General features: G+C 39.1%; 1 protein-coding gene across 4 annotated transcripts in view; it reads right to left on the bottom strand.

Moving 5' to 3' along the window:
• LOC149154414 (uncharacterized) overlaps positions 1-18,611 on the bottom strand; it is a 361,061-nt gene that overhangs the window by 193,018 nt on the left and 149,432 nt on the right. For all 4 annotated transcript variants that reach the window (XM_089438291.1, XM_089438293.1, XM_089438292.1 and 1 more), the window contains 6 exons: positions 9,613-9,741; positions 9,397-9,522; positions 9,113-9,168; positions 8,849-8,948; positions 8,535-8,652; positions 8,083-8,292 (listed from right to left, as the gene is read on the bottom strand). In XM_089438291.1, the coding sequence (XP_089294417.1) occupies positions 8,083-8,292; positions 8,535-8,652; positions 8,849-8,948; positions 9,113-9,168; positions 9,397-9,522; positions 9,613-9,741 (739 nt within the window). The remainder of the gene's footprint in view (positions 1-8,082; positions 8,293-8,534; positions 8,653-8,848; positions 8,949-9,112; positions 9,169-9,396; positions 9,523-9,612; positions 9,742-18,611) is intronic.

Raw genomic sequence — 18,611 nt, 5'->3', positions numbered from 1 at the left:
TCTAGATCATCGCAGAGATTCTTGGTGGAGTCATTCCAACACTTGGGCATCGTAATTCCAAACTGGATTTTGCTTAAGCTTGTTGTAGCAAGCCCAGATTCCTCTTTCCATACTCATTTGTACTCCATTTACTCATAAATAAATAAAATGGCTCAGTGATTTGGTGCATTTCCTCTTGTGTTTTGATTTTGGGTATGTTGAACAAATATTAAGTAAATAACAGAAACATGCACTATAACAACAACTAGGAATACTACATTTCTTCTCTGGAAATTAAACTTATTTCCTCCCCCTGCCTTCTTGGAATGAGCTACAAATGCTTGGGAGTCACCTTCTTGAGATTTATGAATTATTCCTTTTGATATGAGTCTAGATTCTTCTTGAGTACGTGAGATCCATAGTTCAAAACTTGGAATTTCTTTTCAAAAATACTAGATGCAAATGAGTCTCATGATTCAGGTAGCCCATTAATAGTAGTAGTCACAAGTTTTGTTCTAGAAATAATTTATCCAATATATTTGTTGGAGCCCGGAAATTTTTTCAAATTTTTCGTAAGTGCAAGACCGGGCAATAGGGATAGGTAGCGTGGAGGGATGAGGTGGAGCACAGCATAGGGATGGTGTGGTAGGTAGAGCACAGTGCAAATGGACGTCATGCAGGAGGATGATAGTGGTGCCTGAGGATGGAAGGCGCATGTAGAGGAATATTGGCGGTTACGATTTTGTAGAGGGTAGAGTCGATCGAGGAGATCGTGGTGAGTAGGGAGATGGAGATCTTTTCCGAAAGGAGGAGGGGTGGAGTGAAGCCGACTGACGGGAAGGATATTTTGAAGGAACGAGGACACGCATGGGACAGCTCATGAGGAATGAAGAAATATCCTAACGTCTTTCAGGACAACTGGAGCACACAAGCAAGAGGTCGAGAGGGTTCGAGAGGTTTCCAAATGAGAATAATAAGGGCCTCCAAGGACATAGTGAGGGTTGGTTGTTGGCTGATGATCATTGAACATTAGATGTTAGTTGTGGACATTGAATGATGTCTGAGCATAGAAAATACCGAGCTATAGAGTCGTCGTTTGAGTGCCTGATGTCTGTATCTGTTTTTCTTCGAGTCTAGAGTATATGTCTAAGTCCATCACTGCAAGGCAGCTTTATTGTAATCGAATTCAAATCATACTTCAAGGTTGGCCAATGGCGTTCTATGGCTTGAGACTTGAGTATGCCTTGGAAGGTAGCTCGAATTACATAGCATGGAAAGATAAAATGGAGGCTGTATTAGAAGACAATGGCTTGAAGGAATTCATTGATCAAGAAATCCCAAAGCCAGCTTCAACTAATGCACAAGAGTTGGCTGAGTGGAAAAAGTGTGTGGTGAAGGTGAGACGGATCATCCTTGAGGGAGTTCCAATGCATAGGGTTAAATTGGAGAGCCAACGAGCCTGTTTGTTTGATGAATGTACTCTAGACGTAGTGCCTTTTTTAGTAATGGAAATATAATCTAGTAGTCGGGTGTGTTGTTTACTCTCTGTTGTGCAGTTGTTTGACGGGTATATGTTGTTCGATGTATTAATTTCTCGTATAATTTAAGATAGTATAAATGTTTGTGACACAATAGTTTTTAATCTGGAGGTTTATGAATATGTCATGGCTTGGATATACTATTTGTTGTTTAGAACCATTACGAATGAGTGTGATGGGTCGCATAGCCGTCGGGGGATTGAAGTAGGAACTAATGTTTCTTGCTGGTAGTAGATTAGTAGGGTCAGGACTCAGGTATCGATATTGTCGAATAGCCGTCGGGGGATTGAAATAGGAACTAATGTTGCTTGCTAGTAGTAGATTAGTAGGGTCAAGACTCAGGTATCGATATTGTCTGGTTGTAAGCAGATAAATTTGGGTTTGGCATTGAGTTAACCATAATGACTGATTTTGTCACCTGTTGATATTAGCCATGCACACTTGGTTCAAACTCTTGCGCTATCTGATGCGCCGAAAGGATAAATTCCCTGCACAGTGCGCAATAGTAGCAAGGTAGTGAAGCCTGTGGTAGATAGAGTTTTTGTGTCGTGTATCATAAGATAGTCTTGTCAGACTGCAGAAACCTAATTCCGGCAATCACCCATTGTCATCTCAGGTGAGACTTCACTTACTTCATGGGTGTCGCCGAAAGCGTCAATACTAAGGGAGTCTTTGTTGGCCATTGCTTCGCAAATCTCGAGTTTGTCAAAATCTTGCGCGCCAACAAAATTGAAGTTGATCTCTTCAATGAGCTATCCTCATGAAGTAGGAAGCCAGAGAATCTAAACTAGACATTTGAATGTCACAAAGTTGATTTCTCAAGGAAATTTTCCATCTAATGTTGTCAATAGTATATAATCCTACTAGTGCATCATATACTTGCTTGGAATTCTTTAATTATGAGACAAATGGAATTAAATGATCCTTGATGGATTCAATATAAATCCTTTGCATGTAAAAATTTCTCATTTCCCACCCCGATTTTCAGTTTCACTTTATTTCTCCAAAATAGTTAAATGCCCTTTCCCATATCCATACATTTAACAACTAAAAAATAAATTTTGCTGAAAACACAAATTCTGGAAATTTTACAGAATGCTGGAAAATGCAGAAATATAAAAATCAGCACATATAAACAGCCATTCAACACATTTAAACACAGTAATTTTGGTCAAGGTGACCCTGGAAAAACCCCCTACAACTCTTGGGGAAAGCTAGTTCGAAAGCTCCTTCTTATTTCTGAAAAATGCTTTTTACAGTGAGAAATATTCAGCAAAAAATCAACAAGTAAACTTTTACAACTTATCTCGTTTTCCGTGCCTCACAGCCAACTGGAAAAACTTGCAAACAGCAAAATCTGAACAACAATAAATGTTGTACATCCTCCTCGATTTCTGTGCCAATTTTCAGCCTTAGATTCTGTTGTACGGCCTGCCTAGAAAATCGTGCAAGTTGCCAGAAATTTTGTTGTATGATTTCCTCGATTTCTGTGCCAAAAGCTATTGTACAACCTCCTTGAAAATCGTGCCAGCAAACTCAGATTTCTGCTCCTCGATTTCTGTGCAAACTGCTGTACGGCCTCCTTGAAAATTGTGCCCAAAAATATGCCTTTCACTGTATGCTAACTCAGTTGTACGGACTTGCTGGAATGTTGCCTTGGAATGTGTGCCAAGCTGTTGCCTCCTTCTCCTCCCTATCCAGAAATCTCCCTTGCTCTCTTGCTCTCCTTCTCCCAATCTGCTCATGAAAGAATGAATGACCTTTTCCTCCTTTAATCTAACCCTAAGTGACTTTTCGGTGATCCCTAAATCCAATGGCTAAAATAGATTGAGATCTAGGGCTGAGATTAAATGCTCATTTAAATCTCACTTTTTATTTTTAGATTCATCCCACTTTAATAAAGACCCACTTAGTCATTTATTTCCAAAGTCACTTTTCCTTTCTAATTTTACATTGACTTTATTAAAATCACTTTAAAATTAGACTTTAGTAACTTTATCACTTTAAGAGAAAAATTAAATTCTTTTGAACACTTTTCCCTAGGCCAAAGATCAAAGCCTTAGGGAACCACCTGTCCTCCGGTACCAAATTTCAACATTGCACCTTGACTTCAGCCTTCATGTGCTTAGCTTCCCCTTCATTGTTAAAATTTGGGTACCAGAGGACAAGTGGTTCTCTAAGGCTTTGATCTTTGGCCTATGGCAAAGTGTCCAAATTTATTTTTTACTTTTCTCCTAACGTGACTTTATAAGTGGTAAAGTCAATTTAATTTAAACGTGACTTTATAAGTGGTAAAGTTACATTCTAATTTAAAAGTGACTTTATAAGTGGTAAAGTCGCATTCTAATTTAAAGGTGACTTTATTAAACTCAATGAAGAATTAGAAAGTGAGAAAGTGATGATGGAAATAAAACGCTAAGTGGGTCTTTATTTAAGTGGGTGGGTTAAAAAATAGAAAGTGAGAACTAAATGCACATTTATTCTCATCCCTAGATCTAAATGAATCTTAGCGATTAGATCTTAGAGTAACCCAAAAAAGTCATTTAAAAAATAAAAGGAGAAGAGAAGAGGAAAATACCAATTCATTCTTTCATGAGCATTTGAGAGAAAGAGAAGAGAGAGCAAGGAAAAAAAAATTTAGTGAGGAAGTGAAGGAGAGCAGCAAGAAGACATTTTAGCAAATCTGGGCAGCAGCATTTATTGGTACGCATCCCAAGGCAAAACCGTACAACAGGAGAAAGGCACAGATATCGAGGAAGAGGGACAGCACAAAAATCAAGGAAGAGGGGCAAGAGCAAGGGCACAAATTTCAAGGTAGATTTGGGCACAAATTTCAAGGCATCCGTACCGCTGAAATCCATACGGTCCATACAATTCGTACAAGTTCTGGGCACATTTTTCGAGGCTATCCATACAGCATTTAACACAGTTTTATTGCTAGAAAATTTATGTTTTAGCTGTTCGCTGATTGGCATGATTTTCGAGGCGGAGTTCAAGCACGAAAATCGAGATAAGTTGTAATTTGTGGTTGCTGTAATTTTTACTCTGTATTTCAGTTTCTCTGTAAAAGCATTTTCAGAAATAAAGAAGAGCTCTCAAACTAGTTTTCCCCTAAAGTTGTAAGGGGTTTTTCTAGGGTCACATTGACCAAAAATCACTGTGTTATTTTCTGTGTGGCTGTCATAATTTCGCTGTGTTTTATTTATGCAAATTCAGTAGTTGTGAAATCTCTAAATTTGCATTTTCAGAAAAAATATTGTCATTCTAGATTTTAGAATTTTTATCATGCTTGGATTTAAAACTAAATACATGGAGTGATAGGAAAAACTGATAACCGGAGTGGGGGTTGAAATTTCTTCATTCATCATCAGGGCCAGTCACCTTGCTTTTTACATATTCTAAGACATCATTTTCTTCAAGAATTAGATCAATTCTCCTTTTCCATGCCTTGAAGTTTGATGCACGTTCTAGCTTGTTTCCTTCCTTACAAGAGGGAGCCATCTGCTCATACTTTTTGGGCATGGATAAAATTTAAGAAAAGACTCTTCTGGTTTAGAGAGAGGGAGTTCTTCAAAGAGTGAACTCAACATCCTTTCTTTACCAAAGGTCTAATACCATGTTGATTTTTCAAGTGCAATTTATACAAGAACTAATTTCTGAAACTGGTAATTACTTTCAATTATATATATATATATATATATTCTTTAGAGCTTCTAGTTAATCATTAAGCAATTATACTTCAAAAATTCAACCATAAATAACAGTAGGACAATAGACATCACAAAGAGACAATGATGCACAAAGACAACACAAGATTTACTCTGGGGAAACTCACTTGGGGGAAAAACCCAGCAACCTTTTCCTTAGAGAAAAATATTAGTTCAACAAGAGATACATCTAAGCAACATAACCATGGTCAAACCTGGTTAAACTGCCCACAAAATTTGGCCCACTGCAAATCATGCAAACTTCATGTTACTCATGTGCACTTCCTGTTACTCACGTGAAATTCCTGTTACTCATGCACTTCTTGTTACTCACACGAACTTCTATTACTCATAAGCACTTCCTATTACTCATACAAACTTCTTGTTACTCATGCGCGCTTCCTATTCTCTCTCTCCTTTGCACGTGTGAACAGAAAACAGATGATTGTTGCGATCTGAATTGTGCCATGTCGAGGAGGACAAGTAGAGCATATAGTGTTTTGGATGGCCGAATGGGTGCCACTTCAACTAGGGCCGACATGAAATGAGGGAGGGCCACTTGATCACTTTGGAGCCAAAAATTTAAATTTAAAATTCAAAATTCTCTTTTGAAACCAACATGAAGAGCACGTCTTAAATTCATTATTATCTATATTTCAAGGGCTAAAATATTAATTATGAAGACCAACCATAGCTACAAAATTCAACATACTCGTGGTCTAAGTATCATGGAAAATGTCGTTTTTTCCTTCGGTGCCTTGGGGTGTGTGCACTCTGCCCAAGAACGAGGGAGGCCTTGGTTTGATTGATGTTGCATCATAAGGAGCATTATTCTTGCAGCCAAGGGAGTGCTTGGATGCCTTGAGGGTTACACACCTTAGCAAGTTTTGTTTCAGCATCAGATGCTTTCAACACAACATTAGGGTAGAGTTCAAGTAGTCTTTGGATTATGTGACATTATTTCTACACCCATTTATTTCAAGTGACATGTTTTCTCATCTTCAGGAGCATTGGGCCAGATTGGAAAGTTGTTGCAGATCTAGTCCAGCAGCATTGGAAGGGAATAATGGGGCAGGTTGGGAACTAGCTTGTCAATCGATTTGGAGTTGGAAGGAGCACAGTGACTATATTGTACAGTTGCCTCCCTTCCAAGTTCTAGGCACACCTACTGAACAAGAAGGGTATCTTCTTCTAGAGATATCTGTGGGATCCTGGTGCTTGCTCCTGCAAAGAGTGTTGCTCTCTTGCTCAAGAGTACGATCTCCTCACCTCTAATTGTCTCTCAATTACCGAGTTACAAGCTCTTTTTCCAAAAACCAAACAATTTAAATATTGTCATGCATAGGCCATTTTGGAGGGACTGGGGCTGGACTCCGGAGCATTCATGACATGCTTCTTCATTATGACTCCCTCGTATATATTCAGCTCTTCATCAGAGACATCCTCTATCTCTGGTCCTTAATGCTCATTGGGTATGTAAGGATCCAGCGGAGCATTAGGTTCATCCTCTTCACAGTGTCTGTTCTATTAGATTGGCTCATAAGCTGAGGGTTTTTGCTTGGCTGGTGATCTATCAGGGGGCTCCATCAAGGCCAGGTTGGCCAAGAGTGGTCTCTTAGATGGCCTCTGTCCTGTTTTCCAGCACTCAAAGAGTGTCAACTATATCTTTTGGGAGTGCCAGTTCACCAAGTGTTGAACTTCTTTTGAGGAACAAGAATTTGTGTTATTTCAAGGCAGGGTTCATTTGCATGCTGCTTTATTTGGTGATTAACGTTCGCTTGTTTATGATGCATTCATCACATTTTGGCATAGTCTGTAGATATCTATTTGGTTTTCTCCTCAATTCTAACCGGAGGGATGAGGTTTGCCATCAAGATTTGGCAAAGGGACCTATTCTGCTCAAAGATACCTAATCTTTGAATCCTATAGAGTATTCTGCTTTTGTTTCTGCTTTGGTAGCTCCCAGGAAGAGGTTCTGAAGTTCATTGTATATACTCTTCCGCTTTTTGCATTTCTGATTCTAAATATTTTTCTGTTAATATAAGAAATTTGTCAATTTATTTAAAAAAAGGTAGTCACACCTCTATATCAGGATTTATCTCTTCACATTGGATATTACCCCATTGAGGTGCATCATCTCATCAACTATCAATCAATATTTTATTAAACATATCTCTGTGCATTCTAGTATAGACATATATTTATATCGCAGGTCTGCAACACCATACCTCTTACTTCCAAACTCTGTATCACCCGTCATCAAAGGCATCCTGAGAAAATCTTCAATTCTAGGTTAATCAAGTAGTCTAGAATCTTCAACACAAAACCAGTGGGCAATAGGAAACATCACAAACATTTTCTCAGCCTTGGATGTTGTATGACCTGACAGCTTGCAGCACTGTTGGTTTAGGGACTCTTCCTTGACCACATCAAAACTCTGCCCATTTTGTTCTTTTGGGCTTCCCATTGTCGGATCACATTTCTTTAGACAATCACTATGTACTCTCTTACATTTTCACAGTTCCCAGCACTCCAATGTTAACTAATCTCTGTACTTTTTAGAGTCCTGTTTGCTAATCATGCCTGTAAGTTGGCATTAATCATTAATCTCTAAATTAAATTACATTAAACACATTGATTTTACATAAAGGTATATGTTTTTCAATACAACCCTGACTTCAAATAAAAAATTCTTCTTTATTTATTGTGTAGCTATAACTTACACTCTGTCAAATTATTGGGGTTATATGATCCTATTTTCTAGAGTTAAGAGGAGAACTGAAAATTTTGTGCCTGACCATTTATTATTAAATTGATAAATGGAGCATCTTTAAGAAAAAAAGTATATCGTTCCTTACCTATTACACCACCACCAGCAGTAGTCCCTTCTGAAGTTGAATTGCCACCCCCACTTCCCAACTCACAAGGAAGATCTGCATTTCCATATTCTTCCCCACCTTCAGTCCAATGACCATTGAGAAATCCAGGACCGCCCTTCCCTCCATGACCACCGCCACCTCCAGCACCATTGCTTGAAATAAGTCCTTTACCCATACCTCTTCTGCAACCTGTATATGTATGTGTTAATTTAGGGTCCAATAAATCTGCATTATTTTTCTTTTAATGTCAACAACAATGTCATACACTGGACAAACATAATAATACATTTATAATGTTGCAACAAAGAAGATGTAACATAAAGCCTTGCCCTTCTTTTCCAGTACATAAGATTGAAGCTTGACATAAACTTCATGGAATCCATCTAGACATAAGCTGTCAATAGCAAATAATATATGAATATAAATCTTACCTAATTCTGACGAAGTTACCAAACCACCAGGATTGATGGTCACCGTTCTTGCCAGGTGAAAATGAATAACACTACCTTTAACCAGGCCATCCACAACAATATCCTCTACACGACATATCTGCCAATAGATAAGCTCTCCTTAATTAAGATGAACTGTAAATGGGTAGCAAACTGTCATGGTTCTTTGAATAGCATCATTTACAAATTAGAATAAAGTACAAGTTGTAGTTCTGTTAAATTACTGAATCACCAGAGGTAAATAGCAATTTTGGGTGCATGAAAATTCCATGCCTGAACAATCTAGCAACTCTCACCTGAACTGTGAAGGACAATGTAGCATTTACATTACAATCTTCGGGAGGATGAATTAGCTCCTCAGGACAAGTAGTGCTCTCACATAAAAGGTTGGGGATCCTGATTGAGAAAACAAACGCAAGGCTGAGCAAAGAAAGATTAAAGAGAAAACAACATGCAAAATAAATGAAGCAGATAAAAATCATCCTTCAGCTGTATGCCCTGAAGTCAATGCATCATGATTCATGCTTGGTATGCAACGCTATTATCAGCTCAATACTCACAACTCCATTTTGGAAGAATCCTTTAAGGGTGCCTGTAATGTTGATCCAGATCCAATCTGCCGACAGAAAAAATGTAACCCCGTAATTTGAATACATATTACCTACTTTAGTCAACATCTAGCCAAAGCTATTTGGTAAATCTAGTCAGTACTCATTGTGGAAAAACAATAAGCTCTCTTTATTTAAATATTATGACCCCTTGCCAATATATTGCACATTTCTTGTTTAATGCGGGAACATTTCTAGGGTGAAATAGAAGAAAAGAATACAAGGAAAACTCCTACATGGATATTATAGAACAGAGAAAGGAATAGCCGCTGTGCTTTGATAATATCTCCCAATCCATATAACTTTAGAAGACCTTGTCCATGTACTCCCAAATTTGAGTTTGAGCTTATGACAGATCCTTGCTGCAGATAAAAAATATTATCAAAGAAAAATTGACCAGCAGACTCGACCAAAATCCCACAAAATAAAAAGCTGTTAAAGTAGGAACTTACTCTGAGGGCAACAAGATTGCTACCCTCTAACAAAGAACTACCGACCACTGGATCTTGTCCCCCATCAATTTGTAGCTTGGAGTTCCACATTAGTAATACTTTCACAGACAATCTCAATGCCCCATAAACCTTCAATTTATTAGATAGAAGAATATTAGAGAAAGATTACTGCAGAAAGAATTTAGACCAACAATAAAAACTCTAAAAGTGCATTATTCAGCCACAGCTATCATTGTCAACAAACTAGTTTTTAACTTTCACAGCTGAAATACAACAAAATGCATAAATAACTTATTTGGCATGCAGTCAAGCTAATGCACGGCTAGTATACTATAAATTATAACTGACCACTAAACCAAATAAAAGACAAAGAACTAAGTTTTGGAAACAGAATCAGTTGTTTTTGCAACAAAGAACAAAGAGACAGTGGCAGTTCATTTTCACATCTATAGAAGACAATGTTGACTTGACTTGCAAATTAAGTTGGCTTACCACAAGGAGCCCCTTATTTTGAAGTGAGGTGATCTATGATCTCAAAATGGCCATCCCAAATAATTTGGCAAAAACTATGACAACAAAACCACTAACCTTTAGCTCTCAGTAGAATAATATCCTGCTTTTGTTTTAAGATGGCCTTCTACTTGGAGCATTATTTGTAGTGGAAGGATGGGCTTATTTTCCTCCCTGAGTACACTAAGTACCATTGGCCACATGGTCCCTTTAGCCCTTACATTAGAATAATATCCTGCTTTTGTTCTAAGATGGCCTTCTACTTGGAGCACTATTTGCAGTGGAAGGATGGGTTTATCATCCTCCCTGAGTATACTCAGTATCACAAGGAGCCCCTTATTTTGAAGTGAGGTGATCGATGATCTCAAAATGGCCATCCCAAATAATTTGGCAAAAGCTATGACAACAAAACCACTAACCTTTAGCTCTCAGTAGAATAATATCCTGCTTTTGTTTTAAGACGGCCTTCTACTTGGAGCATTATTTGCAGTGGAAGGATGGGTTTATCGTCCTTGCTGAGTACACTCAGTATCACTGGCCACATGGTCTCAAATACCCACTCAGCCATTTCAAGGTTTGCCATCAACAACTATAATTCAAGTTTGATCATCATATCCCACTAGTGGAGAGGATATGTCAGTTATCCATGACACTATCTGGATCAGTGTTTGTTCTCTTTTCTTCAACTTGGATTGTTACCTCCAAGGCCTTTGATGCTTCTTTGGTGACAAGTTCCTCTAATTTTTCTCCAATAATTTCTTATCATTTTTAAGTTTCTTGATTTGCGAGAGTAACTTTTCATTGTGATTCTTGATATGTGAAACTTCTTCAGTTTCCATTTTGTCAGTATGTTTCATGTCTGGATTTTCATGTTCTCCAATTTTTAATTTCCTAATTTTCTCTAACAACTTTTGATTGAGGGTCTTCAAGCAAGAGTTTTCTTCATCTTTCCATAATATATTTTTTTTGAGATCTTGATTCTATTGCTCCAACTTCTGAACACACTGTTTTGTATCCACCAAGTTTCCACTATGTAAGGACGCAGGAGCAGAGTGGAGAGGATATGTTAGTTATCCAATGTTCCACCAAGTTTCTGAGATGCAAGGACAGAGGAGCGGGGAAATGCATACAAGGGACATGCAGAAGCACACCCCAGCTTTTAAGGAATGTCCTAGGGAACAATGGTGTCCCCAACATCTGTGACCTCACCCAAAATGCTAGTAACTATAAATTAAAATATATGAAAACTGAAGCAGAACAATGTGTCAATAACATTTGTCATTACCTGTAACCAAAATTATCAGAATTAGAACTACTCAAGGCCAGACCAGTATGGAACCTTAACAGGCTGGTGACCTAATATATAATATATGTGTATGTTACACCATTCCCAAGATTTGAAGAACCCATGCCCACCGTTTCCATGCTCCCAAGAGCTTCGGATTGGGCACAGAACACCCCAAAACAGTATGGAGCCGTGTCAGGAGCTAAAGGAGGACTTTAGGAATGTTCCCATCATGGGGTAGCCATTTCACCTGTTCTCACTAAGTACCTTGTGCCTGAGAGGTTTTATCCATTTCCTGTTCAAAAACATTAATAAAGGCCACGAAATATTAAAGCCCTGTTGCATCCGATACAACAAGGTTGCTTAACATCTTGGATTGAGTGGGTGGGGCATGGTGATAACAAAGAATAAGAAATCCCTGCTCCAACTCAGTTGAATTTTTGAATGGTGTCGGAATTGTGGTTCTTCCTGCTCTAACGTCAAATTTTAAGATGGTGCCAGAATTGTGGTTGGAATGCCACTGCTTGAAGCAATTTCCTGCAGCATTGGCCATCAATAGAACAGTTAGTTGTAGACGAATTAACCTACTGTTGATTGACCATAGATGAAGCACCTTGTAGATCATTGTCTGGGGGTCGTGCACATAGGTTCTATGCAATAATGGCCATCAACAGACTGTTTGTTCACGGTAGATAGTTGTAATCTCATTCACACACACACACGCATATATATATATGCGAGCATTGAACTGGGGTGGGGAGGATAACAACATTTCTCCCAATTACACTAGTTAAACCAATGTTGCAGTAATCGTTATCGGGATAATATCGGCGAGGGAAAAATTCGGGAAAAATCGGAAAAAATTGGGAAATAATCAGGAAAAAAAAACGTAAAATACAAAAATATTCATTGTTTTTCAATTTTTTAATATCTAAAGCATCTACAACATAAAATAAATGCATTGACACATAAATATGATAAAAGAACCAATATATAAGATGTGTAATATCATTTCTAGAACTACATCACACATAACAGTGAATAGTTAGTCCTGACTCCTGAGTCCCAACTCAGCCTCAAAATATCAACAAAAAATATAATAATGTATCTCATATCATGAGTCAATGTCATATACAATGAAATGAACCAAATAACTAATACCATTGATTTCCTTTGCCCCTCTTGCAAGAAAATGCAATAGCTTTCCCTTTAGATGTAGATGTCGGTGGAGTTGCCAGTGGACTCTGCTATGCTCTAGAAGCTGAAGAAGTTGCAGGAAACGTGCCCCCCCCCATGGATCAAAAGTCCGATCTGCGATCTGTACAGATCCGTGGGGGCTCCGCCCTCCGAAACGCGTTTCGGAAAAATAGAAACACGGATCGGGCTGAAAAATGTGATTCCTGCCATTTTGGAACCTTATGGCCCGATCCGCGTTTCGGTTTTTTTCCGAAACGCGTTTCGTACGGAGATTATTGAGCAACTATATGTTTAGCACTGGTCCATTTGGGAACATGCATGCAACTAGCGATTCCAAGATGATGATGATCGAGTTGAGATGCCACGCCCATCTGGTCCCTTGGTTCCTAGGTTCCATGGTTCAGCACCAACAGCAGGGAGTTCGTCTTCATCAGTGTAGTGCCACAACTTCCACAGGCACCATCTTCTTCATTGCCACCACATGGAGGCCCGCCACCACATTCTCTTCATGGTGGAAGGAGGAGAGATTAGTAGATATATTCACAATTTACTACTTTTGTCATAGATTAATCATTAGACTTGTAGGCTTGTCAATTTGAACCTTTTTGTCTTGGCGGTGACCAAGTGACCTATTTTGTAAACATTATTATTTGAATTCTGGACATGACAAATGTTGACAGTTGCTCACTTGCTAGATAAATCATAATATGCTCTACGTTTTATGTTTTAGAATATGCTTAAATGTTTTATGTTTTATAATATTCTTTAAAATTTTATGTATGTTTGTAATTGCTAGAATATAGATGGTTGATGCTCGAATAATTAATCATTGATGTACATACTAGTACCTAAAATGGAATCATGGATGACATATCTATCTTGATTTATGCAAAAATATGCATGTTTTCATGTCTTCTACAACTAATTTGGTATTTGGGATGTTTATTTTGAATATAAATGCAAAAAAATATAATATATATAGATATATATATAGCAAACGCTTCGCTTCCTAGATTGTTGGAAAATGACGCTTCCACGTCCCCATTTCATCCCCGCTTCGTGCAACATTGGGTAGATCACGTCCCCTACTGGTGACAGGGGTAGCCTGGGTAGGTTGTGTCACCTCCTCCTCCTCCTCAAAAAATGGGTAGGTAGCTCTAAAGACTTCTATTGATGAAGTCTAATTGATCTTAGTTGTTCATTGAGATTTAATCTTGGTCGTTGAAGTTTCAACGAAAGATTATAAGAGCAACTCAAAGGAATAGGGAGTGACACAATTGTGAGAGCAAGGTAGTGCAAATTACCCAGTACTCAATGGTTCAGCGAGGGAAGAGTTCGACCCAAAGGGAGAGCATTAGAGAGAGAGAGCAGCAGCAGCAGCAGCAGAAGAAGAAAATTTAGGAAGAGAATTTTCAAAGATTCTTCCAATGTTTTTCCAGTGCCAAAGTAGCAGGAAAAGGGAGGCTAAATAGTTAGCAAAAGAGGCTGAATTTTGCAGTTTGAATTAGCCAGTCCAGCAGTGCGAGTTGCCGGAAGAGGGTTTGATCAGTTGTCGGAGGCTGGATCAATATCCAGAAGGCAAATCAAATTTCTTCCAAAGGCAGAGGAAGGCTAGACGACCCAGTTGGAAGAAGATCCAGGGTTGTACGAATTGCAGAAAGCCAGCAATACGCATTCCAGCTAGCAATGTGAGCAGCCAAAGAGGGATGCGAGCAAGACAAAAGGGGTCGTATTGATTTGTAGAGGAGATTTTTAATGTCCAAATTCTTTTGCCAAATATTTGTCAGAGGATTGCCAGTTGAGCATCCAAATTATTGTACTTCTGAAATTTGTTGCATAATAATAAAACAAACCCTCATCTGTTGCACCGGTTTTCTCTTCGGGGTTTTTCCGAGGACGATTTAGTCCAAAATGGTTGTCATAATTTTATTGTGTGTATTTATCTCTCAGTTTCTATTATTTTTAGCAGCATGTTTTATTTTGGTGAAGATTACAATTGTGAGTATATCGATATTTGTCATAATAACAAATAAACTACTATCAGTTAATTGTAATCATGGATTTTTCACATGGTATCAGAGCCGTGAAGATCAAATCCGAGGCTATAGGCAAAAGGAAGCAGATCGTGCAGATTCAGAGGGAGATCTGAAGCACCATCTTCTAGATATGCATAGGGCAACTTGGGGTGTGAGTTACAAAGAAGCAGGGAATTCGATTTCCATGGAAAAATGTGAATTGCCTCAAACCCATAGTAGCAATCAATACGATTGCCAGGGAAAGACTCCAAAGAGCAGAGCAGATAATTCACAACACGAATTTGATGCCTTTGATTTATCAACAAGACTGGAGAATGAATTTCCTCAGATAGCTTGTCTCTCTAGCTCAATTTCACAAGGTATTTGGTGTGAAAATTCGGAATCCCGAATCCTATTGCAGCAACTGGAAATTATTCACATAATTGTTATTTTTAATTAACAATTTATTTATTGTTTCCTACAACAAATATTGAATAACTCACACTGCAACCTACACAAATAAAAATGTGGAAAAATAAATGCTAGAAGAAATGCTAGCACACACACATAAAATGACATAGTTATTTTTGGACCAATGTCCACGAAAAAACCCAACTTGGGAAAATCGGTGCAACAGTGAGGGTTCTATTTTATTATGCAGCAATGAAATCTGAGTACATATATGGAAGCCCAACTAGCTATCCAAACAGCAAGAAAATCTAAGCAAAATACTGAAGGGAATTACCCTTCTCCCACAAACAATCTTTGGCTCAGCTTTCCCTATCAAAACTTGACCTCCTAGAGCTTTGTGTCAGCCTCTGCACTGCTCTACATAGCTGGCTGGACGGCTTGCTTCACACTGGGCTCTGATGAAGTCGTTATGCCACTAAATGCTGAGAAAATCACCTCTCCAGCCCTTTGGGACTTTTTCCCAACCTTTGGAACTGTGAACGAATTTCCTTCTCTCCAAATCGAACTGCCTGAATGAAGTAACTGCACTGCCCCTCTGGGATAATTCAACTCACTTGTTGTTGCCTCTCCGGATTTGGAAAATATTTCCTCCGGATCACTATCTCTACCCCTCACACTACTTTGATCTCACTAGCTCTCTCCAGCAACTAACTGCTGCTACTTTGGAAATCGATCTCCTCATAAATCGAACCTCTCAAGTGTGTTCTTCAAGTGCCCATTGATGACTTCCAATAATCTTCTGTTGGGGCTCCAACGGCCAAGATTAAATCTTAATCGATGACTAGGATTAACTTGAAGTCGATCCGTGTGAGTATCTAGATCATTCACACCTTGACTTAATTACTTCTGATTAAGTCATTTCTAGGCAGAATTTACAGAAACAATTTCTGGGTTTTGGAGATCTCATGTATTCTAGCCTCTCCACAAAATTTCATGACTAGAACACGTCTGATGCTACAAAAACTAACATTTGGTATATAAACAGTGGAGTGTCAGCTCATATGATAGGGGTTACAGAATACTTCTTCGGCTATAAGGAGGAGCAAATGGACTTCTAGATTCAGATGGATAATAAAAGTAAATGTACTCCAGTTGGAGTAGGCACCATCGAGATTCAAAGGGAATCTGGGGAAACTACCAGTCTCATAGATGTATTGCATGTGTTGGGCCTTGGTATGAACCGAATTTCAGTGTCAGAGCTACAGGATAAGGGATACGATGTCTATTTTGTACAGAAGAAGGTGTTTATCAGACATCAGAACTGGAAGAAGGTGAGGCAGATTGGAGTCCATAGCAACAAATTGTACAAGTTGCAGCTCAACTCTCCAAAGGCACTAGTTAGCAATAACAGCAGTGATAACAATAGCAGTGGAGGAGACATGAATGAGCTATGACATAGGAGAATGGGACATTTGGACCATGGAGCACTTAAGATGATCAAGAAGACAGTAACAAGTGTTCCAAAATTGAGCATGGAACACGATGATGTGTGCAGAGGATGCATACTTGGGAAAGGCGGCATTCCCAAGAAGTGACAGTAAATCTGATGGTGTGTTACATCTTATACACTCAAATATTTGTGGCCTTGTGCCCACTAGATCTTTCATAGGGTGTGATTACTTCGTCACCTTCATAGATAACTATTCCAAGAAGACATGGATCTATTTCTTGAACACCAAGGATGAAGTCTTTGGTCGCTTTCAAGAGTTTAAGGCTCTGGTGGAGAATGCGACAAGGAAAAAGATCAAAATACTTCACTCAGATAATGGAGGAGAGTACACCGATAGTGACTTCACGAACTTTTGTACGAAGGAAGGCATCAAGAGGGAATGGACAGCTCCCTACAATCCTCGATATAATGGAGTAGCGCAGCGAAAGAACAGGTCTATAGTTGGGGTGACAAAAGCCATGTTGTATGACCAAGACATGCCCAAGTTTTTATGGGCTAAGGCATGTAACAGTGTATATACAGAACAAGGTTCCTCACAGGGCGTTAGGGAAGATAACACCTGAAGAAGTCTTCTCAAGGAAGAAGCCAAAAGTTAGTCACTTCAAAATCTTTTGCAGCCTAGCTTACTACCATATATCAGATGAAAAAGGTACTAAATTTGACCAGACGACTGAGAAAGGGTTCTTTGTTGGGTATAGTGAAGCCTCTAAGGAATACAGGATCTATATTCCTAACAGTAGGAAGATCATCGTGAGACATGACGTGAAGTTCATGGGGCACAGGGCCTTCAAGAGATCTCGCGAGATGCCAGAAAGTGATCAAAATGAGCCAGCAAAAGATCAATTGGTCTAGCAGCAGAGGCAACCATAAGGACAACAGCAAGGACAGTCACAGGGATCTAGTACAATTACCAGTATGAGCACGATCTCAAGTGCAGGAGGTCCTGTGAGTTCACAGTAGAGGCAGGATGAGGAGTTCGTCAATCCTCCCACCACTAGTGGTTGAACCAGCAAGGAAGTTCGTCAGACGTTGAGGGATGCGAAGGAGTTCATAAGAGCTCCTAGGAAAAATAGGAGAGAATGTAGACAAATAGAAAAATACAAGGTATTGGTGGCACATGCTTAACCTTCCAACGATCAACAGGCCACACAGCATCAGGTGTGGGTAGATGCCATGGAGGAGTATAACTCTATCATGACAAATGATATTTGGGAGGTAGTGCCGAGACCTGTGGATGGGTTAGTTGTGGACTCTTGGTGGCTCTATAAGATCAAGTACGTTGTTGATGGAAACGTGGCAAAGTACAAGGCTAGGTTCGTGGAAAAGGGGTATGCGGAAAAGGTATAGATTATGAGGAGACCTTTGCCCCAGTTGCTAGATATACTTCCATCTGGTATGTTATATCTCCAGCAGCACAAATGGGATGGCAGATTCACCAGATAGATGTCAAGACAACTTTCTTGAACAGGGTGATAGAAGAGGCAGTATATATCAAACAACTAGAGGGCTTTGAGACACATGAGAGAGGCACACATGTATGTAGACTGAAGCAAGCTCTATACGGGCTCAAACAAGCTCCCAGGTCGTGGTATGGTCAAATTGATAGCTACTTGCAAATAATGGGATTTGTCAAGAGTGATGCAGATCCCAACCTTTACTATTTTATGGTAGAGGGTGAGTCGCTCATCCTAGTGTTGTATGTGGATGACCTTTTTTTAACCAAGTCATTAGGGCACCAGAGAGGACTGCAAGAGGAACCTGGCAGCAGAGTTTGACATGAAGAATTTGGGACTGATGCATTACTTCCTAGGCCTGTAGATCTTCCTTGACCAAGGGAGATACACTAAAGAGATTCTAGAGAGATTCGGCATGTAAGATTGTAGGCTTATGTCTATGCCTATGATTACGAACAGGAAGAAGATCAATGCATCAAAGGACGAGGACATTTACCCAACCTTTTATAGACAGCTCATCGGTTCCCTCATGTATCTGGTCAACACTAAACCAGATATCTGCTTCGCGATCAACACTCTCAGTCAGTTTATGTTGCGATCTAAGAGAGTGCACTGGA

This window comes from Pinus tabuliformis, chromosome 9, assembly GCF_031772625.1.
Source record: "Pinus tabuliformis cultivar Carrire ecotype Pingquan chromosome 9, CPIR1, whole genome shotgun sequence".
NCBI lineage: Eukaryota > Viridiplantae > Streptophyta > Pinopsida > Pinales > Pinaceae > Pinus > Pinus tabuliformis.
This window is presented reverse-complemented; position numbering and strand designations above follow the sequence as displayed.